At 39.1% G+C, this 27,102-nt stretch overlaps 1 protein-coding gene across 1 annotated transcript in view; it reads right to left on the reverse strand.

Moving 5' to 3' along the window:
* Positions 1-16,793: 16,793 nt before the first annotated feature.
* Positions 16,794-27,102, reverse strand: part of LRIG3 (leucine rich repeats and immunoglobulin like domains 3) — a 44,708-nt gene continuing 34,399 nt past the window's right edge. Inside the window, exons 13-19 of the mRNA XM_064508315.1 lie at positions 25,378-25,698; positions 24,528-24,809; positions 23,453-23,905; positions 23,076-23,234; positions 21,886-22,029; positions 21,522-21,797; positions 16,794-18,256 (exon numbers count right to left, since the gene is read on the reverse strand). Of these exons, the coding sequence (XP_064364385.1) occupies positions 18,012-18,256; positions 21,522-21,797; positions 21,886-22,029; positions 23,076-23,234; positions 23,453-23,905; positions 24,528-24,809; positions 25,378-25,698 (1,880 nt within the window). The 3' untranslated portion in view covers positions 16,794-18,011. The remainder of the gene's footprint in view (positions 18,257-21,521; positions 21,798-21,885; positions 22,030-23,075; positions 23,235-23,452; positions 23,906-24,527; positions 24,810-25,377; positions 25,699-27,102) is intronic.

Genomic DNA, 27,102 nt, shown 5'->3' on the forward strand with positions numbered 1-27,102 from the left:
ATACAGTCATTTATGCAGCGTGGAAAATTTGCTCATCGAACTGGGGAAGAGGCCCATCTTTACAGCGAACGCTCAAGCCTGAACACCAGATCTTGATGCTGCTCATTCCTGGGAGAGGTCAGAAGTTGCAGCCTCTCGCTGAGCATTGCTAGGGGAAGCCATTTCCAGAGCGGGCCCTGGAAGGAGAGTAGCTCTTCTTGAAAGTAATTTGAAGGATGAGGTTTTCCCTACTTGAGGTCTCCTCCTTCTATTCATCTGCCAGTTGGACTAATCACAACAAATGCATGCTAGTTATATTGTGCCATTTAATTAAGCAATTTCTAGCCAGAATTTTTGAAATTGTTGGAGAAACAAAGTTTTCTTCCTTGAGAAACAAAAAATTGAATACTACAGAAATACTTTCTAATTTTAGAGAAAATGTCTTTAAAACTTGGAAAAGAATAGTCAGTTTCCAAATATAAAAGAATCTCAATTATTTGAAAAGATACTTTATGCCAAATAAAAATGTAAAGGGAAAAAATCCACTGGTTCCAATCTATTGTTTCAGTGATCACTTTATCTTTACGAGAGCATTTTGCACTCTTTAAATTCAACCACCTTTTTTATGGGCTGTGAAGGAGGATTTAGTGAGTATAGGAGCCTCATGCAGAAATGTTCATGTCAGCAGGCTTTTGTATTTTGATTCCAGGAGATATCGCAGTAGCTGTGCTTGTGATAGTGTCCCTGAAAACTGCCTTTTGCACAAATGAATAAATAAAAAGCCAAGCACAAACAGTATTTTGCCTTGTTTTTGTAAGCCCCTGCATATTAACAGCCTCAAGAGCCATCGTTCAGATGAGCCTGTGAAACACACAGCAGGATAAACATCTCGAGCACCTTTCACTGTCCACCCTTCCACTTTGCCTTCTCTGTCTCTCTCCGCATTTAAACGCTTCCCTGTGAGCACCATACAGCAGATTAAATAGGGAGTGAAAATAGTGCAATAGTTACTTTTTCTTCCCTTTGCATTTTCAAGGATTGGTTTTTGTCTGGCTTTGTGTTACTCATTCAGCCGGTGGGATGAGGTGCCTCTGAAACTTCGTGCACTCCCTCCAAATTCAAACTCAGCCTGGCCCAATGTCAAAGGAGAAATGAGACATCTGGGATCTTTTCAGCTATAACTTTCCACGTGACCTTGGACAAGTCAGTACACAGTTGTCTGATTTAGTTTCCCTACCATCATTTCTTTTAAAGAATATTTTTCTTTCTCTGATGTGTTGATACCGCAAACTGAAATGACGTTATTGTCAGAAAGCCTATTACAGGAGTTTGGCTAACTAATAGAAATGGATGAGAGACAGAATCACTGTAAAAATTCCCTGAAAATAGCATTGTGGGCTGTTCTAGTTTAGGGAAGATTGTGCTTCTAGTGTTCATGATGTCCTTGTTATGCATGTAAGCAGGGAACATTGCTCTCTAGAACTGACAAAGCCACAAGCTGTAAATCCACTACCATAAAGAGATAAAATGGTAAAGCATGCTTTTTGCTAATTCCTTCCTCAATATGTATTGCACTTGTAGCTTTCTTCATCAGCTCAGCCGTCTCCACACACACACACACACACACACACACACACACACACACACACACAAAATTAAAGTGATTGTTAAAGACTTACAGGTTGAAACCATAAATAAACAATACTCAATCAATAATTGTAATGTATCCCATCTTTTTCTTTTATCAGCCAAGTGTAAAACACAGGCACAGCCATCGAACATGGGTTTAATTGAATCACAGTTGCTTAAGTGCTCTCAAGAGGTGATAAATTAAAAAGTGTTACGCATGAAAGAAATAGGTTTCTGCAAGCTGGAAAAGCAATATGGCATGAACCTAGCAATAAATTGTTGGTTATCCACTAAAACCAAATTGCTACCAATAAAAATTATCTGTAGCCATTTTAAAAAGGAAGGAAGAGTAAACAGACGATTTTACCCCAGACAGATTTTTTTGTCTTGCTTTTTTTTCTCAAATTAGTTAATTGAAGAGCTCATTGAATTATTTCTTGCAGACAATTAATCCAGTGAACCTAACTTATTTTCTGTGGAAAAGCTGTTCCCCAGAAGACTATTGTTTAACTGATTTAATGGATGTTTTGCAAAACGATCAGACCATGATTTTTTTCCTGCATTTTTTCTGCAAATATTATTGTCAGTTTTTTAAGTGATTGGAATTCAGAATTCAAATGAATACATTTGCTCTCCCAAATCACATGGTACTATGTATGTAAAGTGAATGAATAAGGTAAAAGGTTTATACCTGTAAAAGTCATGTCTCTATTTTAATGCAAATTAATTTTTCAGAAGATTCCTGAGTTAAATCCTGACCTTTCTAAAGTTAGTTCATTTCAGCAAGAACAAGATTTCATTTTACATATCTTGTATGTAAATTAGAAATGCAATGGAATAAAATATAAAAGACACTTAGAAAATAACCAAAAAGGACAGTTTCAGGTAAATTTATCCATATTCCCCAATTATGATTTCATACTGTCCTTCCTCCCTAAAATATGAAGCTTTAAGCCTCCCAGCATATTCAGCCAAAAGTCAGACCAAATCATGTGAAGAAATTCAGTGCTGATGGCACTGAATGGAAAATCATCCCAAGAGCATACCTGTGTTATACTGCTATACTGCTACACTGCAGAGTACTGCAAATACTGTGCAGAAAAGACCCCAGTGCAAAAACTCCGTCTCTTGAGTGGGAGAAACCTGCTGGGAAGGACTGCCACTCCACAGGGCTATGGATTGATTAATTCTTCAGATTCCAACTCAAATTAACTCAGAGCATTTCATCAACAATCTCTCTTATCTGTACTTCTCTTTGGTAAACCTGGGGGAGGTGGGGAGCTGCTTTTGTCTTTGCTGCCATGTTGGTTTCTGGAGATGTGTTTTTCCCTCTCTCTTTTTTTTTTTTTTAAGAGTTTTTTTTTTTCCTATTTGTGATTTTTTTTTCCTTTGCTCATTTCACAAGTGACTATATGTCTACTGAATTAAAAATTAAGAGTAATAATATAATTTCCTCAGAGGACCATTGGATAAGTAAGAGGAAACAAACAGATATAGACATAACCAAAGAGAATAGTCCCATGCTGACAGATGCACAGAACTATTTCTTCTCCTCTGTCTGCACTTGGAGACTGATGTAGTTATAGCTTTTAATACAAACTAGGTCATGAATTCATCCCACCAGAAATCTAAATCACACTTGTGAGATTCCAGTATTTGTTATGCACTGGACAGAGCCATCCACCCAAGGGACTAATGCCTGGCCCTAGACCAAATGGTACAGAGTGGCTTGCATGCTGGTTGGGGCAAGCTCTGCTACCTAACCCTGGCAGCAGCTGTACTGAATACCAGTAAGCCTGGGCCTTCTCTGAGCATCTCTGTGAACTTAAGAAATCATTATTTTTTATTTGGTTCTTTTTGGTTTTGTTTTTTGCTTTCATTTTGTGTTTTTTCGCAGATATAGTGCCCTGAAATGAGGTAAGCATTGTGCTACAGCCTGTCATACCACTGTACATCGTGATGCCTAGGGCGTGTGTTGCAAGTCCTGGACTTTGACTTGAAGGCACTCGGGAAGGCATGAAGACGGCAGGCTCTGCTGTGATGACAGGGGAGGGCTGTGCAGGGTAGTACTGCCACACCACTGTAACTGTCCCCAGAAACGCATCTGAATGTCATCTCTGAAGGAACTGGTTAATTCACTCCAAAAAAGAGATCAGACCTGAAAGGGGAAGGTAAATTGTTAGACAATGAACACAATACTCAGATACCTCCACAGGCTCCCAACCTAGAAATCACATTTTGCTGTCTAAGTTTACGAATGATGCTAGGAGTGGATCTTTCTGATAGATGAAGAACTGGCTCTTGATATATCAGCACATCAGGTGTTTCGGTTCCATACGATAAACTGATAATTATATTTGGATATTTTTGAAAAATTGAAGACATAGGTTGGGAAGCACCTTAAAGTTTCACTGAGAGAAACTAAAATTCAAAAATTCAAACTTAAAAAAGAAAAGAAAGTAAAATAAATTTATAGTCTGGAGCTATTTCAAGAAATCAAAAATTCTTTCAGGATCTTATTGATAGGGAGCAACGTTTTCTGTGGAAAAATTATTTGTTAAGCTCTATTTTCATTCTGCATCTTAAGAAACACCTTATCTTTTGTTTAATTATTTGGGTGGTTGTATAAAGTTATAAGAGTTTCCAGCAGCAAAACATAATTATACCATTCAAACTTACAAAATAAGTACTTACATAACGGAACAGTTTATAAAAAACAGTAAATGAAATACAATACTGCTTCCTGCTCTTTGGACTCACCTCCCAGGATTCATAATCAGAGTGAATATTTTAGGTCTTTGGGCAGTGTGTGATTAAAACTGTGCCTATTTTCACATTTTTGTGTTTAAACGAAGAGTTTGTAGTTTCATCTAGTTTAATAATGAAATCCTAGCTGTTAGAACTTCATATATAAATATTTCTGAATGTGTGTATATTAGTGATAAAGTAGTCTCTCCAACACATGTGAGAACAGCAACACAAAGCTAAAGCACAGGCCCAGTTCTCTTTAACCTAGGATATTTCCCTAAGTCTCATTTCTTTGCCCAAAGCACACTTCATTGTCATTAGAGAAAAACAGGCACTTCCAAAGGAGGAGCTGGACCTGATGGGCTCAACCAGCCTCTGCAAAGCAAGGATTGCTGCTCTTCTCTTACAGCACTCTAGTGAAATGTTTCAAGAATGATAGAATGAAAAAAAAATTCTTTCTCAATCCATTTAATTTCTTGTATTGATAGGCATTTTTGTGCTTAGCTGACAAGGGGTTTGAGGGATCTTTTTAATTTATCAAATATTACAAGTATTGAGAAGACTCAAGGCATTTTGTTGTGAGAAAACTTGTCCCTTTTAGGTGATGCTGGTTGTATAGTATTTAAGACAAAATCTTTGCCAGATACACAAAGGCAAAAAACAAAGCAAAATCAAAAGCTTAAACCAAATTGCTGTTGAGCCAGTGCAGATTAATCTGACATCTCCAGAACAAAGTCAACTGTCCCATTTACTAGAGTGAAGAAAACAGAAATAAAACGCATCTGTTGGACTTCAAAGATGGACTTCAGGGCTGAAATAATTATGAATTTAAGAATTCTCTGACAGCAGCTGTGAGGCTGCCTCTAGCTCACCAGAGCAATGACCCTGTCAGAAAAATAACCTGCTTTCACCTGCTTGGCCTTAGCTCAATGTGAAAGTAACAACAGAGACAAAGAGTCCCTTAAAATATAAAAGAGTCACTTAGAATATAAATTTCTGAGCACAGCAGCATGGTAGCTTTCTCCACTTGAGGTTTATAATCCAGGAGATTATAATCTAGGAGAAAAGATTATGTTTATCTCTTATGAGTCTCAATTGAAAGTAAAAGAAAGAGAAATATGAAAAGAAAAAGAGATCGCTAGGTTTAAAGAACTTGAACTCTGTGAAAGTACATTGGGAAAAAAAAATGTTTTCTGCCAAACACAACTAGGTTTCAGAAAATGCATCTCTCAGGCTATCTGTGATAGGTACTAGCTTCAGACCATTTTCAATCATCTACCACCTGTTTTGGGATTCATTTCATCCAGCTAAAAATTTATCATCTAACAATTAGGCATCTGGTCTGTCTGGTCATGGAAGTTCCCTGTAAAGGAGACACGCTGATCAAATGAACTGCTCTCTGGAAATATCAATTTTAGGAATGGCCCAGGGGTGGCAATGGTGGCCCGTTCTCACCATTATCACTAGGGAAAGGCTAGATGGTGAGGCAGATGTCTGCACATGCAGGTGGTCTGAATATGACTTCACTTGTTTAGTTAGTCACCTTCTGAAGAAAATGTAGAGCCTTGCTTTTTTCCCTTCACTGCCTTTTTCTGTATATATTGTTTCAGATTTTAGACTAGAACGTTAAAATGATACAGTTCAATTAAAGCTATTCACATACTTTAAAGAGCAGAGCATATTCAGTGTGAATAGAATGGAGATCTGACAAGCTAAAATGTCAGAGTGGTGTAGTATTTCTTGCTTTTCATTAATATTCAGGTTTCTGAGAAATTACACTTTATGAAAGTTGATCTAACTGATTTATTTCCACTAATTGTTAGTGCCAACTAATTGTTGGATGCATTAATGAGAAATTAGATCATTTTAATAGAGATCTAAAGCCAATGTTCCATTCCACAGTCACCAATCCCTCCAGTAGTCCTATACTTAACTGCTAAAACCTTAATAAAATCTTAATGTAAATGGGAATACTGCCATTGACTTCAAACAAGGCCAGCTTTTACCCAATGTAATATGACTGGTCTCAGAACAAACCCATAGCTTTTGTTGATTTATTTTTTTCCTTCCTCTGTCTACTTCTGCTCTTGTAGCTCTGCAGAGTTCTGTAGGGATGTATTATAGATTTGGTGGACTCCACAAACAAAGGGGGTTTTAATCAAGCATATAGGGTATACCTATGGATCACCTTTTTCCAGTTTCTGCTGAGGAGGTTTCCATATTTAACGCAATGTTCAAAACAAATGTAATTTTTCAAATGATTGCCAATGTTGATTTACAGTGATGTTTGGTTGGATGGGTAAGTTTAGAAGAAAGCAATGCCAGAAAGGGGTACTAAGTTGATTAAGGAAAAGGAGAGTTATAGTCAAAGGGAAGTATAAAAATTTGGCTTCTTTAGCCTGGCAAAAGAAAGGCTGAGATGGAATACACTTGCTCTTTACAAATATACTGGAGGTTAAATACTGAGAATGGTTCCAGCTCTTTCCAGCTACTGAAAAACATTACTGCAATGAATAAATGCCTGTCCTGAGTAAACCTAGGCAGAAAACTAAAAACTGGTTCCTAACTGTTAGCAAACAGGTTTTGGGAGACCTGAGCTGGTTGGGTGAAGAAACCTAGATGGCTTCTGTAGTGGAGCATTACCTGTTTCTGCAAGACAGGTGTAGTATTGGCAAAAGGGACTGGACTCTGTGACTATCTCTAGTTCTCCTGTTCTCCATTCCTATTTGAACACTTGAGGTCAGCACTAAAGGGCATTGTGTTAATGGTCTCAGCTTCAACGTCCCATACAAATCAGCTTACAAATAAAAATCTGTTGAAAAATCTGTTAAATCTGAGTTAAAAATTGAGACAGTGACCTGAGGCTACAGGCCTTACTTTCAGACAACCAAAATAAAGTAGGAAGAACTCAGAGTAACCACCACCTGCAGAGTTAAAACCTTCGCTGTCGCCGCAGACTGCCCCGAGTGGATTCTTCATGGTGCACGTAAGGAAATGGAGCATTTTCAGATGTGTTGGTTGGGTGGTGCTGATACAAGCCAGTAAAAGTGTTTTTCATAATTATCTATAGCAGAGCAGTTTGATTTCAGTTCATTCACCAGAGCTCAAAATGGGCAGAGGAGACCCTCCTGGTGGCAGACAGTTGCTAAACTTTCTGTTCTCTTTCCTCCCACCCCCACCACCAGCCTGCAGGGAAAGCTGCAGAGAGGAGCCAGAGTCTTTTTGCTGTTTTGTTTGGATTTTCCTGGTTTAGTTTGATCGCTGATCATCTCTGCTCCTCCCAATTTGTGCACATCTGTGCTGCCCACGCCTCATATTCCACACATGCACAGACTCCTCGCCTCACTGTTTTCTTTCGCTTTTTCTCACCTTCACATTAATTGAGTTTTCCCACCCTCACCCACTGACAGAAACAAACACATGTGCCAGCTGTAGGTCTGTTAAAGCAGGAGCCTAGCAGAACAGGATCTAGTCTTGTGTGGCTTGTAGGCACTGACACAGAAGAAGGACTGAGAACAGCAAAAGTAACTAGAAGCTGACGGTTAAGGGAAATGATGCTATTTCTGTTTTACCTCTTGGACCAATTGTTTTTAAGTATGCCATTTCACAATAGGCAGAGTAATTATAATTTTTAAAAGTAGGTTGATTTTGAGGCCTGCTGGGAATAGAGTTAAGAATGTTCCCTTAAATTAAATACTTTGCTGGACAAGTGAGCGTAGGTTGAAGTGGGCTTGACTTGGGTAATGATGGTATAAATAGTGATAACCATAAAGGGCAGAGAGAGGGAAAAAAAGTTATTGTTAGCTCTTCCAAATAAGATAGCTGACTTATGCTGCAAATTTTAAAGTCCAGTAATCCTTGTCAGTTGAGGATTCAGTTGTATACTGGTGGGTAGACTCTTTATTTAAAATAAACTTAAACTGTGAAAATACTATATGCATTCTTCTCTGTATTTAAGAAACAACTTGTTTCCAGGCAGTTAAAGACAGAAATTGCATGAAGATATTGATAAGATCAACTACTCATTTTTACCTTTGACAATACCTAATTTGAGAGTCTATAACTGTGAAAATAAGCATTCTTTTACCACCAGCTTTGCATGCAGCTCAATGTTAGTCACTGTATGTGTGGCCTATAAATATTATTGTGTACCACAACTTGTTATTTTGATCTAAATCATGTTTCTCTAGTGATGATTGCAGTAATGGCTAAGTGGTTCTTAGGCTGAGCTTATTATTTGGCTGTTAAGCAGTAATAAATCCTAGCAATGACTGTAAGAAGAGGTGCATTTTATAGTCGATGTTTCTAGAGTCCAGCTTTTATCTCACCTCATTCAGCAGAACCAGCTCATCATACTTGTTCGAAGTTACCTCCCAATATTTCCCCATCAGAAAACTCCCAAGTAGTCCTGCACTCATGAATTCAAAGGAAAAGCCAGAAATTATTCATTGTTATGGGAAGGATGGTCTAGCTCCTCGACAGGCTTCCTGTATGTTAAGGTGAATGCCAGCACCAGCAGGGGAAGCGGAAGGAGCCTCCTCGCTGGAGAGGGGTCGGATCTTCAGCAGAATGTACTGAATCACGAGCTGTGCTCCAAAACATTACCCTACCTTTAAGTGGTCTAAAAGGAAGTGGGATTAGAAGCTGATTAACTCTGACAAAAAAAATGAAATATCCAGATTTCTTGCTTCTTGGAATTGATCCCACAAGGAAACAGTGAAGCAAAAGAGTTTCATATAATGTCCTGAAACCATTAGGACAGAGCTCTAGCTCACTGATGATTTATCTTGTAGATAATGAGCGTCAGCTCAGCTCAGCCCTCTAAGCAGCAGAAGCTCATGGTGGGTAAGTGAAATGGCTCTTTCACAGTGATTTGATACGCTGCCATGAAGCTTGGCATGGCTTACTAAGACCTATTCTCACTCATAACAACAACAGCCTATTTGCTTCAATTTTCACAGCACATTCCTTCTCTAAAACTTTGTTAGAAATATTATTTTGATTGTAATCAAGGATTTTTTTTTTTTTTTTTTTTTAATTCAAGTAGCTGAATTAAATCATGGAGGTGGTGAATGACCTAGGGAACTCTTCAGGAAGAGTGAGCACATGCAACTTCTGCTTCTCCCTCCCACCCCCCACACACACACACGCGCGCACGTGCGCACACACACACACACACATTTTATTTATGATTTTGCTTCCACCTGTGCTGACATGGTTGGGAATTTACAGCAGTATTGAAAATGTTACAAGCAGTACCTCAGAAATTCCACATTTTACTGAGCTGCATTATTATGGAACATTTGTCATGCAGCCAAATGCTACGTCAGCCCCGTAATTGATTTACGGCAACATCTGTGAGAACGGTTGAGGAAGAGGAGGAAACCAATGTCCACTTTTGATTCCAGTGTTCCAAAGAAATTAAAGGTGGTAGAAGATTGACAAAGAGAAAACACTAAGAAATAAGCAACGTGGTTAAAGTGATATATATTAAATATTACCCCCAAAAAAGAAAGAAAAAAAAAAGCGTATTACTTTTCAGGCAGGAGAATAACCATGGCCTTTCCAGGCATGTTTTGATTTAGCTATATAAAACACCTGGCCCCAAAAAAGCAGACCATTTTTTTTTTCCTGAGGAAAATATGAAGCTTAAACAGGAAGCCCACATAGGCTCAAAACTCCTTTGTGAAAGACCTCATTAAAAAAATGAAAAAATCCATCAAATTTATATAGTAGTTTCTTTGTGATCACTATGAAGTATACTCACAAATCCCTACTTCTCCATTTAAGAATGATTTGTGAGTTGTTGTGATTTGTGAGGTTGTTGAAGAGATGGAAAAATTTGGGTGGAGGAAAGAGGAAGGAATGCCTTTCCCAGTTGACTCTTCAGCCTCTGCTCCTACACAACTTGCATTTCTGTTTGCTTATTGAAAATGCACTCTGCAAGATAGTAAGATGTGGAAGAAAAGAGGAAAGATAGCTTACAATATTTGTGAATGCTGTATATGATTTCAATCATCCTGCAGCACAGTGCTGTTTAACTTAAAAAAAAATGAACAAGTTGATCAGACTTCATAGAATCTAAGAAATTTCCTCAGCTGCCTCATTTGAGAAGACTGTATGATGCAACATTGTATTTACACTTCACTTTAATGGGAGTGATGACTTGGATGGTTCACACACAGCTCATGAACTCTAGGTGCTGTCAGGGAATTGTGGCACCAAGGCATGTCCCAGAGGGTGGAGCTGGTCCCCTGTCCCCAGGGCTGTGGCTGTAGCTAACCCACCCTAGCAAGTGCAACAGTGGCTCTCCAGAATTCACTTGGTGCTTTTGTGGAAACAAAACCACATTGGATTATGCAGAAAGGTTAGGGACTAACTTTCTACAATTCTCAAAGGGCATGGAAATCAGAAAATTTCTAATCACACAGCAAAAAAATATTAAGGCTGACCCTTTAAGACTACAGAAACTTGTTGAGTCAGAACTACTTGGAAGGCAGGAAGAGAAATATGGTCTGGCAGTAAAGAGAATTAACCCACAGGAACCTGCCAAAGTCAAATCAAATGGATTTGGAAAGAAAGGTATGTGTGCTGAAGAGACAACAAGCAGCAACTCTACCCATATGAGCTTCTACGTCTGTTTTGTGCTGCCCTGATAACACAAAGGGCTCTCCATACTGTATTTCAGTTTCAACTGGAATATCAAGGGCTTGTTAAGAATTTAAAAATAAAATAATAAGTAATTTCAAATAGAAAAATCAAAGCATTGCATTTTTAGTATGTGGAAAATGATTTTTTTCAGAAATTTTTTGATATTCTGATTTAAGTAAAATGAAGTGAGTTTAGTAATTCAGCATCAGAGTTGTCGCATATTCAGCTTCTCTTTCTCTTTTTAAACCTACTTTGAACAAAAGCACTATTTCAGAGGAAACTGATAGGGTATGCTGGTAGGTGAAAGAAACACAACATTTGTTACAAGCTACTGAGGAATAAACAAACACTTGCTTTTTTAAAAAGGCACCAAAAAACTTCAGCTTACATTAAAGCATGGTTTTATTCATTAAGTTAATGCAGTTTTCTAATTAGTCATATTTTCCATCACCACCATCATTTTACTATTCTACCTACTGTGTGATCGCAGTTATGTGAAATTTAATTCATTTTAAGTACTATTTTACACATGGTTTTTGTCCCCTTGCCAAAATCTGAGAGCAGACTCACTTTTCCCTGCTTACAGCAAATGCAGACCAGGCTGCTGCTAGGGCCCTGACACTTTCTTTAGCTTACAGAGGAGGCTATGTAAGCTAATTACGAACAGAGCCATGTTTCCACTTTCCTGAGGGAAGATTAGAAGAGAAAGAAGTTTACACTAATAAAGAACACGATCAGCATGTGGCAAAAGCCGGGCTCTGGGCAGTTGGCTGCTGTGGCAGTGATGCTTTCCCAATGCTGCTGGCATACCAATCCACAGTAGGTAGCAGTGCAAATACAGTTTATTTAAAGCCAGTAGAGTAACTAGTTTCAGTCACAAGAACTGGCTGGTATTCCACCCCTACTATTCAGATAGCAGCTTCTTCACAGTTGTGCTAGTGACCCACAGCTGTAAAAAGGTCTTGAGCAAACACCTCACTCCGAGATGTGTTACAAGTATTATGCGGTAACAGTGAGTCAAATATTTTTTGTGCTTCCTCTCTGCTTTTCAGCTGTGTTAGACAATAGTCTGCATAATCTGCATGCAATGAGATAGGTCATGAACAAAGTGAGGGGACTCTTGATGCCAAATGCAGGTAAAAGCGGTCCTTCTTGCTATTTCTGAGAGTCTAGAATCAATGAGAGATTGAAAAAGTTTCAAAAAAATCTCAGTGTGGGAAAGTGTGCGCATCTCTTCAAATGCAGTTCTCCCCAGTGTCTGGAGGGCTCTTTGTCAGCAACAATTCTGCCATGTGTGGGCTGAGCACCAAACAAGTATCTCACCAAGTATCTCCAGCTCAAACATTCTGTGTTCTGCAGAAAAGCTACAGCTGCCCCATTCAAGGGCTGATGAAGTGGCAGCTATAACTTTTTGATAAGCTTATTAGGATGTGTTAACAGAGAGCAAAACATATCATAACCTGCACAAGTTAAGAGGATTATTCAAAATCACTTTATATGACAGGAACTCCAGCCTTCCTCCCCTACAGCCTTACATCTCTGCCTACTTTCCTCTCATGTAGCATGCCAGCACGTCAACAAAACACAAAGCCAGATATTGCACATTAAAAAAAGAAAAAAAAAAATCAGCATGAATTCCTGCCACTGGTTGATGAAAAAAGTAAAACACCCTCATTGCTCCATGTTACTGCAGCATCCTATGGAAGGCAGGGCATAAAACCATCAGTGTCCATTTTTCCATTACAGTCCTTTTCCATTCATTTCTAAAATAAGTAACTAGACACAGGATTAATGCCAAAGGTAGCTGCTTTAACTGGATAGGAACTGATGCATTTTTGAATCATTTTGCCTCAATAGAACCCAAAACCTTACCCTTCATGAAGATGCTATTTCAAATGGCAATATAGCCAGTACCCGAGTTTTGATTATCCAGCAGTGGATCCAAGGTCAGGGCTTCTCCATGCACATCTACAAAGGAAGTGCTGACAGTTAGTAGGATAGACAGTAGAATGCACATTGCAACAGCAAATGAGGGACTGTTTAGGCCATGCTACTTCCAAGTCTTTCAAAGTAAAGGTATCAGCCTACAAAATCTCAAAGTCCGTCTTATATTTAGAGGATCTTAGTTTGGTCAAGCAACCAAAACCCTAATTTCCAGGGAAATGATATTTAAAATTTGCAGGCTTTGAAACTATTCATCATTGATTTCAGAACATAGTATATAAGTGTGCTCAGACTGCAAACTCCTGCATTGTATCTGCTGGTGAATAGTCCATGGTGAACCGTCAAGCTGAACAGGTATGACAAGAAATTTGCTTTGAAGTCATCGTATTGATGGCTGAGGAAAAGTGATCACACTGAAGTACTATCAGTAGTCCATAATCTACAGAGTAATTTATGTTTCTGTTCTCTGGTGTGTGGGAAATAAAATCCTGGACTCAAGTCACAAAACCTAAAATTGTTTTTCAAGCAGTGAATTTAAATTACTACCAACTTTACTTTCAGGTCCTGTTGTCCCATGGCATTCTTAAGTCACATTGATTGTAGGCATTATGACACAGTGGACCCCATGGACCACATGACTCTGGGAAACTATGCATTGCACCAACCATATTTAGTCTTGAACACAAACATGGAATAACAAATGGATCTTGTTTCTTGCCTACCAGAAAAGGATATTTTAGATGTAGTAAAACATAACTCTCCAGATGACCTGTTCTTTGGTACATAGCTGCTTTCAGCATTTCAGAGCACAGAGAATGAGTGGAATTAAAATACATAAAAAGTATCATGGAAAACATGGGAATGCATATATTTTATAAATATTATATGCTGTCTCCTCAATTATGCATTTACTTCATGTGCATACAGAAAGCCCCTAAAGCTGTGGTGAGGCTGTCTCCCAATGCTTCCCCTCCTCTCCTCCAGCACCCAACCACTACTGACTTATTGCCTTGAACTACACTGTACTCTATAAACTGAATACATTTGCCCTAGCCTGTAAGCACAGTGACGGGCAAGCAAAGAAAATGGAAACAGAGTAGTGTGCGTTAGCAAAAAAGGGTCCCTAAAGGACAGGGGAGCAGTATTATGCTACAAGAGAAAAAGCAGCCTCCCACATAAGCGATAGGATGTGGACATACGCTGTTTCAGTGGAACTACTGAATCTTAAAACTTAGGACAACCACCGTGATAAGTGCATTTAGCCACACATTAAGTGAGCAAAGACAGTGTGGCTTTTGTTCCCAGACGTAAAACTTTCTTAAAATACCATAAAGGGAAGTATCTGGTAAGCTCTTCATCTGGGTAAAACCTTATGCACAAGAACTGCATCTTTTTACACGTTGTTTTCCTCCCTTCACTAAATAGGCTGAGGCCCTCCCCCCACCTTTTCTTTTCAAATAAAAGAGAGAAATTGATGTAGCTGCTAAACAAAAACATATCAAGCTGGTAGGACACATTCTCTACCATAAAGCAGTAAACAAATTTAGAACAAATAAGAAGGGAGAAGACTTCACTAATCAAGACAAAATTCTATGACACGTCACATCCATAACAGGAAGCCCTGAAAACAGCAGGTTCAATTTCTGCTTATATTTACACTTGAAAGAAAAACACAATTCCCAGGTATGGTCCTGGCTAGTAAGGTTGGCAGAAGACAAATATCTGCGCTGTAAATCTTCACAAATGTTTACTGGATATTGAATCTTAAGCCTTAGTTTTTACCTTCTTCAAAGCAGTTGAAGGAGTAAGACCTAAATATCCAAGAAATCCCTGAGCCTGGAGTAATAAATGTCTGATGACATTACTGAGTCATCCTCAGTTAGAAAAGTAGCAGTGCTCTTCAGTAGACAGTTTGGGCCTACATAACTGACACTGTGGCACTACAAAGAATCATTTAAAGAAAAAAAAAATAAGCTAAAACTTTTGGTCCTGAAATACTGTAGAGTTTAAAACCTTAAGATTTTAAATGTTCAAAATAACAACAGTAACATACAGGCTTCAGTTTAGAAACTATGCAGGTATTCCCCAGGGTCATCTCAGACACACCATGTAGCTTTTTCAGTTAGGAAATGCCCACTTCAGAGAGCTTCTGGTAAGCAGACAACTCCATATAGCATTAAAATGAGTATTCAGTGCTTGCAGAAACCACACACCTTATCGTTTGTATTAATTTATCTGGCAGAACATTTTGTTGTGTAATGTATTAAGAAAATACTACCTTTAAAGAACATTTTACACATTGTAAGGTAGCCTATGACATGATTCCAATTGCTGCTGGCCATAAAACGGCAAACTGTTCGGTCGGTCATCCAGCAACACTGGTTTCTCACTCTAAGATTCTTCTGAGATGCAGTTTAAGCTTTATTTATTATTGGCTGCAATTTATTTCCGCATCGCATCAGCTTACGACTTTAGCTTTCAGCCGTGTAAATGATCAAACTACCAGTTCCCTAACCCCTGGATAGTCGGATGGGGGGAAGAGAGAGGGAGAGAGAAAGAGAGAGAGAGAACATGAAGGAAAACTTGTAAGCCTCTTAAACAGATGTTAGGCTACATCAACAATCTTAAAAAGAACTATTAAGATATTGCAAGTATCTTGCAATTTACAAAACATATTTAGATTTAAGCACAACTAACAACTCGGATTGACAAAATTAATGCTCACGAGCATTCATTTCCATTTCCTGGGTATTTAAGGCATCAAGTAAAATTGTATCCACTTGTATTTTTAGGATGCTATTTGAAACTTGATGGGAAGGATCTAAAAGTCAGTTGCTGACACTGAACTTTTGTTTGGGTACAGGGATCCATGGGAGACTAGGCTCTTCATACTCTCCAAAACTCAGTCCAAAAAAATATTTAAGGGGGAAAAAGATGAAAGAGGAAGAAAGAAGTGATACTGTCTCTACTCTCAACTGTCCTCTCCCTCCCTCTACAGAAAACAAATTAAAAGCTTGTTTTTCATGGTGGACCTTTAACATAGATTCTAAAACTTAAACATTAATCGTAGAATGCAAGGTGTTACTTACTGTTTTTAACTTTCCTTTTTTTAGACATGTGAAAAAGCAGTATCAGCTACAAATGCAAGCCATCATGCCCCTGCCCTGCTCCCACTCCCCAAAAACAGAATTAGTGGAGAGAGGAAGAGATAAATTACCTTGATTTATTGAGTGAATCAAATTTAAGATTTCTTGCCTTATTGACTTATAGCTTTGTGCTTAACTCAGGAAAAATTAATCTCTTTCAAAATGCACTTAATTATAATCAAATACCCATATCAATGTCTGTCACCACATCACCACATCTGGCAGCAATGAAGACAAATTAACAATAAGAGTCAGAAAATCTGGCAATATGGTAAACTAAAGCAGGCAAAATCCATTCTCTACACTTAGATCACCACTGACTAAGGATGGATTAACTTCCTGTCTCTAATACTGGCGCTTAAATTAAAGGGAAATTTTCATAGCAATCTGCGTACCAGGTTTCTGGCTACAAACAACAAAACGTCCTGAGCTCAGCTACATTCTGCAGTCAAACCTTTGCTCTAGCTTTAACCATGATGTCTGTGATGGCCTATTCTAACAGCTGCTTTTAATTTAGTTTAGAAGAAGAGATTAAGCAACTATGTAAGTTTGCACCTTCAAAGTATACAGATATAAAAAGCTGATGTCTTGTAATATTAACCATTTTGGAATCTCACTGTTTTAATGCAGTGCTGACAACAGGATTCACAGCTTTTTAAGATATTAGGCATCTGTACACAGAAAAACAAAAGAGAGTGTTTTCACTTAGCTTTAATTACCATCTTACAGCAGGCAATCCTCTTTCTATGACTTTGTATGGTTAAAGGCATTGGGTTCATTAGTGCAAATTTAATCCAGCAAGAATTTACAACTGCTCAACTTGACTGAGCAACTGAATAAAGCACAGATCTCATTTATCTATAACCAGAAAAGGGCAGCTGAATAAAGAACAGAAGCATAAGTTAAACCAAAGAAAATATTATCTTGTACTTGGATTACCTTCTTATGCTGCATGTGGAAGTGGTTGCAGAAGCAGGAAAGAGGGAGAAAGGGTATGGGAAAGGAAAAACTTGGACATGCACTGAATATTTGGCAAATGCTTAACACTAAGCCACTTAGAAAAGAGTGATGGTACCAGGCAGACATCTAGTGCACTCTATTTGCACGCATGCATGGACAAACAGCTGGTGCTTCAGCCTTGTGTGCATGCAAATTGAGAGCATGTTAATACATATTTGATAGTGGGAATTCAGAAAGTGCGCAATTTGCATTTTTTTTTTTTTTGGCACAAATACCTTCAATTCACCTTACCAGCCACCTGTAGTTGTGGCAGGACCACACCCACCTGTAGAAGCTGAACATATTTAAACATAGTAAATCCAGAGACAGAAGTTTTAGACAAATCAACACGTAAATAGGCAACAGAAGGCGGCTTACATATGCAACGTGCATTTTCTGTACCTACAAACAGAAGTTCACACTTTTCATTCTTCATACACTAGTGCGGTACACAGACCACATGGCAGCATATTTTATTAAAAGTAATGTGCAAATAAGATGCATGATACCTGCAAACAGCATGGAGTTTCCATTTGTAAAAGGTACAAGTAACAGTACAAAATTAGAATACCTACTACTCATTTCAATAAAATGAAGTCTGACGTAGAAATACATATGCTGTATTATTTACACCATTAATTTACAAAAGATATTTGCATAAAACAAAGCTATAAAATAATTAGAAATATAGTATTTTTATAAGGAATGTCTTCCCTGTATAAAAATTAGAACATTTTGGCAATTTTCATTTATTTGAATAAAAATGCATTTATTTGTTCTGAATTCATAGCATCATGTTGTTTCTTTCTTCCCTTCTTCCTTTTCCTTTTTCCCTTTTTAAATAAAATTCCACACTGAGGTAGTATGTCAAAGTATTTCTTTGGTTCCAGAAATCAATGGCAAGTCCAAAAGGAGCTATGTATCCAAATCACAGGATTGGAAAGTAGAAGTCCTAAAGTTTTCAAAGGACTGTTCATAAGTATAAATGCTATTTTCTCTTCTAGAAACTGTCCTTTCTTTTCCATCCTCATCTGCCCCTGAGTCAAAGTCCAGTGAGGCATGAGGATTATTATGGGACGTTTTTGGTTGATAACTTGCTGGCTGTCTACAACTTGAAAGAGAGTCCAGCTGAGGCCTCCATAAAGGCTTTCCAAATGTCCCTGAAAGATAGTAAATAGGTAAGTACAGAAATACTGCTGCTGACAGCTTTGTGTCTTGCTAAGGGCTGAACATTAGAACACAAGCCAAGGACAGACTCGAGCAAAAAAAAAAAAAAAATATATCACCAAAAGGAGATTTTTCTTAACTATTATTCCTCCTAGGAGAAGAGACGAGAAGAGAGAAGGGAGGAGAAGAGAGGAATAGAAAAAGAGGAAAAAAAGAAAAAAGAGAAAAAGAAAAAAAGAAAAAAGAAAAAAAAAAGAAAAAACATGATCACAAGCATAATGCAAAATTCTGCCAGCTGAGACATTGAAAACATTTCCAAAGTAAATGAGTTGATGGGTAGCTACTCTGAACAACACACTTTACTTAATTTCATTACCTTTGTTTTTTATGACTATTCCCACCCCCATTCTTCTTTTTTGGGGGGAGAGGAGGAACATGGATCAAACTGCAAACACAAGACATGTTCTAATGCAAAGTCAGAACATTCTCCCTGTCCTGTTCTTGAATAAAAGAATGACACACACAATCTATATGCAGTAGGGCAAAAATAATAATAAAGTAAGATTATATAACACCCTCCATCACACAATCTGAGTGCTAAAATAGTCTTTTTTCTGGCTAGCAGCTCACATTAATAAGGGCCCTGCCAGCCAAATTCTCCCTTCATTCACACCTGTGTATCTCTTTTCCCACAAGTGGCTAGAATAGACATAGCCCAAAAAGAATCTGGCATTTCAGCTGAATCTTTATTAATAATTATCTGGATACGCTAGCCAGAAAAAAATTAGCATTCCTTTCACTCTTTACCATCGGGAAGGCGTAAGCCTCAACACCTCAACATGAAGGGCTTTCTCTTTTTTCACTGAAGAAAGGTACAACTGTCACAAAGCATAGTAGCTGTAAATGATACTTAGAAGATCTGTTTTCTGAGGAGAACGTGCCACAGATGGATTTTGAAAAACTCAGCTTTTATAAGCAACTTTATACTACAATCACTAAGAATTTTGTTTTCAAACAGCCATACTTTTAGTATTGCATATTTGCTAGAAACAAAGGTTTAAAGCAAAACTGCAATTTGAGAAGCTACTAAAAATTGATTTGCATGAGGTCCATATCTGTATCAGTGATCTGCAGAGCAATTTTGTTCCTAACACAACATGAAAGGATGTGCCTCACACCATCAGAGCTACAAATGAATCCCAGCTTCTTAAGGTGGAAAAAAAAAATTCCAAGCTGTGAACTTTCTGGCTCGTGCATCAACAGCGATGTTAACGCCAACTGTCTTTCTTCATTGCAACTGTAGGGGGCAAAAAGGGGGGCCGAATTTGAAGACAATGATGCTGAAGAAGCGACCCTCACAAATAAAGATGAAAACTATATTACGACTTCTTCCACAGCTGCTACATCAAGATCTAACCATAGGTTCTTTGAATGAAGAGGGCTAACGATTATGAAATGCCCAAGACCATGATGTTGTAACTTGGGTGGGTAGTAGCTCAAATACTCACAAATAAGCAGTTCTGCAAAGATTTTTAGGGCAGAGGGGAATACAAGCCAACCTGAGCCTCAAAGTCATAATAGCTCCTGGCTATCCCTTCATGCAGGAGAGCCTCTTTCCACAGGAGACGGCTGGTAAAGCCATATCTGCACAGTCCTACCCCAGCAATGGTGGCATGGAGCCAGGAGGCCGTGTGCAGTCTCAAAGCCTCTGCCAGATGTCATGGCATCTGCAACGTTTTATGGTCTGAACATCTGGCTTTTGAAGGGAGAAAACTTCAGAGCTTTTACCTCCTTCCCCACCCCCAGAGAACAAAGAGCCCAGTGATGCACATTCCCACAGGTTCGCTCACAAGAGCAGGCAAATCGAGGCCTTGAACAACTCTGTTGACACATGAGCCAGGAAAGAACCCACGGTATCAGGGCTGCATTTGGCACTCGGATATCACAGGGATAAAAGCAACATGTGTGTTTATATGCATTTTAAACAAACGAGTCAAACCAACCCCCCAAATTTAGTGAGCTTCAAAGTTAAAGCAACACTTCTCCCCTTCCCCCCATCTTCCCCTGCAACTTGAGTTAAAATTGTAAAACCCTGAATTAACTCTTTTGTCATTCACACCATGAGAAAAGAAGAGAAAGGAGGGGCTTTTTTGCACAGGGCTTTTTTGCACAGTACCTTACTTTGAAAGGTAAATACTTCTGGCACATTACTTTACCACATATACACAGAGAGTCAGAGTCTTCACTCCTGCCCTGAGCCCTCCTGGAACCTCGCACACCTTTTGCCCATTAACTAAACATTTCTGCTATGCCTAAAGTTTGTGAAAATGCATTTAAGTCAGGAAAACTAAAAGCAGCCTAACATTTATGGAAATCTGCCAACTATATTAAGATAAAAGTCACACCACTGAAGAGATGTGTGTAGAAAGAATTTTTTAAGTGTGTTCTGCTGTTTTTTTTATTTTTGTTTTGTTCTTAGCTAAGCTGCTATTAAGATCTCTTGGTAATCTAAAGATCTGCTCATTCTGTAGCTTTACTGCAATTTCTTTTCTCTTCCTGAACTGTAACATTTGGGACTTTCTATCTAATGCTGCTTAGAATCTAGGTTATCTGAGAAGCAGAAGAGGATCAACAGTCAGACTTGGAGATGATGATCCTTAGATGTATGTCAGCTCTGTTTCTGAACACATGCCATGCTGTCCCCTTTATAAAACAGGGAAGGACCCATTTCCCAACTAACTCCTGGTACAATCCTGAGTTCTGAGCATCTAATTGTCTTTGTGCGCTGCAGTGGCGAGCCTACACATTCAGTTCTGTGTACTTGACTGTGCTGTGCATGCCTTAAAAAATAGACATAGCAGTAACAAACTGTTGTTAGGCAGTAACTAGAGTTCAGTCCACTCGGGGGCGGGGGGAGGGAGAGGACGACAAAGAAACAAGAACACATGCAAAACGTCAAGAATAACTCCCAAACTGCCTACTATCAACTACTTCCTGTACTTCTACTTTTTTTGAAAGTAGGTATATTTCACATATTGAATTATCTTACATTCAGTGACACATGCAGAAAGAAACACAAAATTGAACAAAACTATTTTTTTCACAGCGCTAACTATATGAATATCAAAGCACTATTACAGAATTACTTGTAGGAGGGGGAAAGAAAAAGCTGTGAAATCAATTTCATTTAGTGTTGCAAGGAAGCAACAAGAGACAACAATACTGACAGCTTGAATAGAAACAATAGCTGGAACATACCCATGAAAGTGCTGTTACTGATAATAGATGAGGGTTCCAAACTTCTGTTTAAATCAAAGGTGTCTGAATTCAGACTTATGCTTTTTAGTCCAGTTCCTTCATTTTGAGAATAAATGGAGTTAATGAGTTTGCTATTTGTAGCCTGCATCCCAATAATGCCAACACATTGGTCAAAGGGATCTTCCAGTGGAGGTGAGTACCGACAGCATTCCTTTTTCTTTAAATATCCAGATTCGTAAGGGTCCAGGCATGCTGTTCTTTGGTCAGGGCTGCAAGCTAAAGAAAAATGAGAAATTATCTTTATACAGATCTATCATAATACAAGATCAAAGTAGGACTAAAACTTTTTTTTTTTTTAACTTACTTGTGTTGTATGCTTCAAAAGCCTCAGAGCCATATGTGTTTCCTTTTAAATACAGAGTCCCTGAGGTCCCCAGACAGTGGCACAGGAATGGATCTGCAACACCCTCTAAGTCTGTTTCACTGCCGTTATCTAGATGGCAAATGCCTTAAAAATACAATTGACACATCAGCATATGGTCTTTTCTTAAGCTTTAAATTGTTTTCTTCAGTTTGTTCATTTTAGAACCCCATCTACACAACTACATTTCACAGTATAGTTACAGTTTGCTTAAGTTTAATCTAACTTTCTGGTGAAAAGAATTGAACACTTCCTAAAATTATCAATTAGCTTGACAGAGAATATTTTGGACTTTACTCCATTATACAGTCCTTGGATAACAAAACAAACCTGTCTACAGGGACCAGAACAAGGGACTTTCTTCCACTCAGTCTCTGGAAGCCAGGATCATGCTGCGTCACCTAGGGTCATGCTGTGTCACCTAGGGTCCTTTTGGAGCACAGAGTAGAAGTGAGAAAGTTCTGGATGGGAGGGTCTGAGGGCATCACTGGCTGCTGGAATAGCTGGGCACAGCTGCTGCCCTTCAGCAGCTATGGACATGCTCTATGCTTCTTGCTCTGCGAAGAGGCACCTCCTCTCACTACCCGACAACTGCAGAGCTTTCTCACCACTGCTGCAACCCCACCTGCCCCAACCATTACTCCTGACTGCATCTCCACCTCCAACTCCTTCTCAGCAATACACCTTTTCTTCCCTAACCCAGGTATGAGCTAGATTCTCGAAGGCCAGATGTACACGTTAAATATTGCAGATTTTCACTAGCAATCCCCTTAAGTCCTTTATTGACTCTGACCACAAGACCTTTTCTAAAAGGAAAGTTTAATCAGTTGTATTATACTAACAGTTACACTGGTATTACCACCCATCTCTACATTCCATTACAAGCACCCTTTTCAAGCTAAAACAGAGGAAGACATGCTGTTACAATTCCTTGTGGACACTCTTGCTTTGGAAATGTGATTAACCAGTTTAAATTTACCCTCAAGACTAGAGAGCATGCAATGAATCACATGCTGTCTCTTAAACATCAGTGAAGATGCTTCACTGGTGTTATTTCCATTAGTTAGACAAACACTAGACAATCTGCAGATACTCAGGTAACATGGAAAATGTGCTTAAGATTTTACACCTACCATTACTGTCCCTCTGCTGTAAGAAATACCCTCCCATGGAAGATGTGAGGAACTGATGATGACTGCCATTTTCAGATGAACCATACCCATCTTGCCTTTCAGCCAGTGTCCCCTGGGACGACAGGTAACTTGGAATGTCAGCGGGCAAATTTGTTTCATCTGTGGTGAAGCAAAATACGCACAAAAGCCATCAGCATATTTCAGGATTTGTAGGAGCATTTTGAAATTTGCCTGCAAAGTGCTGAAGGTAACAAGCAGTTCACTCGTCTGAATCAGAGTCAAAACACATAAACGTTCCTATAAGAAAGTTATTGCAAACTAACCACAAACACACTTTTTTTTTTCTTCTATACAGTACAAACCTTCAGTTTACACACCTGTATTTGTGATGCTGCAATCTTCATTTCTTCTTCTGGTGTGGTAGATGATGACCACCCACACCAAGGAAGTGCCCACCACGCAGCAAACCACAGCTATGATCACAATGCCAACTGTGGCCCATCCATCATCATCAAGGGATGGGGAAATGTTTTGAGGAGAATCACAAGTGGGAGTAGGAATGACATTAAGACGGATGTTGCCTCGTTCTGTTCCAAGTGTGTTAGACATTTCACAAGTGTACTTCCCAGCATCATCTACATCTGTATCCACAATAATTAGTAACTGATTGCCTGCAGCAAAGAAATGTCTTTCCGTTACCACGAGAGGGCTGTCATCCTTAGTCCAGTTCAGCCGGGGTGGAGGGCTACCACCAGCAATACACTGCAAGACTGCAGTTTCACCTTTTGTTACAGTTCGATCCAGCAAAGGTCGCAAAAATGATGGTGTTTCTGAAAAGAAAGCATAAGCTTTATGCTCTACATGACCTTGCTAGAATGGGAACATGTCCCTTTCCTTCAGAGCTAAACAGGAAAAACTAAATTAAATGCATCAGTAAGGTCTAATGAAGCTTACAGTCATTCTCTCAGGGAAAATGCATTCAAGGAGTTAGAACTAAAAGCCTACAGTTTACTTGTCAATTGATCAGACCTAGATGCTTGCTTTCCTTACAAAGGTAAAAAAGCCAAATCACGCATGGTCAAGAATGCAAAGAACTGGGTTAAAAAGAGTAACAAAACGTCAGGAAATTAAAGCTAACAAAATATGCTGACGCTAAACAAAAACAACAGCCCATTTTTGTTTTTCTACATATTAAATTCTGTTTCAAATACACACTGAGAAATGAAACGTAACTAACTTATTACTGTGCATCATAATAGTGATTGTGTGCTGGAGTATATACTTCTTACCTATAGTCATGTGTCAGTAGTAAACTATTTCAAAGTAGTGTTATTACTATAGAACGCTTTGAAAACAGTGTTATCTTTAGTCAGTGCATGATTTTTAAAAGTGCTCAGCAATGGTTCTGTTCTTCAAGAAGATTTATGCCATTAAGGATTGACAATTTCTTACCTAAGACTGTCAATGTTGCATTAGCTGAAATGCTTCCAGCAGTGTTTTGAGCCGTACAGCTATAAACTCCCGTGTCCTCGATTTTCACATCAACAATAAAGAATACATCATCTTCAGGCATGACATGCATACGCCTCTTGCGTGCTGCAGGAAAATCCGTTCCACCATCTTTCTGCCAAGCAATCTGTGGGACAGGATGCCCAACTGCAGCGCACTCTAAACGTGCCATTGCCCCAGCACGAATGGTTAAGTCCATGGGGATCTTTGTAAATGATGGCAGCACTAAAGAAAAGCAAGTGATACTAAAATGAATAATGAATGATAAATGAAACACACTTTTCCTCTTTTGCACAGCATATTATTAATTTTAATACCCTTCCTGCTCCTATAAATCTCAGAAAAACATACAACCTAAATTTATCAGCGGCCAGCAAATAGAAAGGGAGGGATTGTCAAGTATGTACGACCACCTAGATCAAAATCTCATTTCTGCTATCAGCTTCCTTCATGATCTTGCCATACTACCTTGATGCAGAGTATACACTTACCTCCTGTGAAGAAGGAAAAGATGAAAGTTTTCTCATCACGTTACATAGGTTTTGTCAGACTTATTTTAAATTGGGTTTGTTATTTTTTTCTTATACTATGGTCTTAAAGTGTTCAGCACTACAGTGCCAGAAAATGAATGGTGATCTTGGAACCAGATATACCTTAAGAAATCATCTCAGTGTATTAAGGGATCTTCTAAAAGGTGACGATAAGTAGAATGGAGAAAAAAAAAATATGTGTACATTTCTTGATTAAAACGATTCTACCTTTGAACTCCACAAACAAAAAGTAACATACTTACTGTTTACTGTAAGTTTGGCTTTGACAGAGTAGGATGAACCAAAGTGATTCGAAATGACACATTGATATTTTCCTTCACTGCTGAATTCAACATTGCGTAGTCGAAGGATGGTGGTGTACTCCATCACTTCACCTCCCTGTGCCCGGAGGTGTGCATAATTCTCCATTTCAGCATCATGCAGTAATTCATTGTCTTTCTTCCATGCAAAAGTCATTGGAGAATCACTGCTGCTGGCTGCTGAACATACAAAACTCAAATTGGAGCCTTTGATTGCTGACTGGGTCTCTGGCTGGACAGTGATCTGTGGTTTAGGAAAATCATCTATACAGAAGGGAGAAGAGAGCAACAGTAAGACTGAGGAAGAGAAAAATATAGACAAGCCCTGAGGACTCTTTTTAGAACAGTTTATAAGCCCTGTTTTATAGGTTTGAGAGAAGAGTCAGACAGGTGTATATAAAGTGGATATACGATGCTTTCGTTCTAAATTTCATTAGCCTTGGGGCATTTAAAGATGTCGTATTTACGAGTTTATTGTGCCAAGTCATCTCTTATTGAACAGAAAGCACATTTAAAAGCAGACTGTGTGTACAGTTTGTTCAACGGCAGCACTAAAGAGGAGAGAACTACCCCCTGACACTTGTAAGAGATACGCTGAATGTCAGTCATGAAGCCTACCCTTCACCTTTACAGCACCACAGGCTGCTATGAGTTTTTCTCTATCGAAAGTATAGTTCTTCTGCAGAAAACTGCAAGGTAAAGTCCAGGGTTTTCCTCAAACCCACAGAAAAAGTCAAGTACAAAAGTCATTGTTCCTGTGATTTGTGGCTTTTTGGTCCACCTAACAAATGCAGCAGTGCTGGAAAATCTGTTAAGCAGAGTAGCATGCAAGAATTTCAAGAGGTTATATTCTGGAGAGTTTTTTGCTATTGGAAAGCTACTGTAAAAGTGTCATTTTGTCAGTTTCCAGAATTAATTGTCTTTTGAACTATTTTATGTCAAATGCATCTATGTTAAACGTACCAAAGGAGTAGGCATTAAAATACTTGGTCTCCCAAAAGCAAAAAGTTGTATATTCCAATTCCCAAGATGTCTTCCGTCTACAAACAGAGGCAGAAGCCCAAATTTTGCTTACACTGCAGGAAAAGCCCTGGGCCCAAACTACTCCTTAGTATGGACCCTGCTTGCGCTGCAGGTAGCCAGGTTCTACAGAGCCCCTTTGCCTTCTTACATATCATCTCGCTTGGAAACAACATACCAGGGGCAGAGTGTGATTTTCTTGAAGAACCTCATCAATGCATGTTGGGGGGGGGGGGGGGGAAGAGAGAGAGGAGGAGGAGGAGGAGGGGGAGGGAGAGAGAGAGAGAGGAGGAGGAGGAGGAGGAGGGAGAGAGAGAGAGAGAGACAGAGGAGGAGGAGGGGGAGGGAGAGAGAGAGACAGAGAGGAGGAGGAGGAGGAGGGGGAGAGAGAGAGAGACAGAGAGGAGGAGGAGGAGGGGGAGGGAGAGAGAGAGGAGGAGGAGGAGGAGGGGGAGGGAGAGAGAGAGAGGAGGAGGTGGAGGGGAGGGAGAGAGAGAGAGAGGAGGAGGAGGGGGGAGGGAGAGAGAGAGAGAGAGGAGGAGGGAAGGGAGAGGGAGAGAGAGAGGAGGAGGGGAAGGGAGAGGGAGAGAGAAGGAGGAGGGGGGAGAGGGAGAGAGGGAGGAGGGGTGGAGAGGTGAGAGCGGAGGA

The sequence above is a fragment of the Dromaius novaehollandiae genome, chromosome 1, assembly GCF_036370855.1.
Source record: "Dromaius novaehollandiae isolate bDroNov1 chromosome 1, bDroNov1.hap1, whole genome shotgun sequence".
Classification (NCBI taxonomy): domain Eukaryota; kingdom Metazoa; phylum Chordata; class Aves; order Casuariiformes; family Dromaiidae; genus Dromaius; species Dromaius novaehollandiae.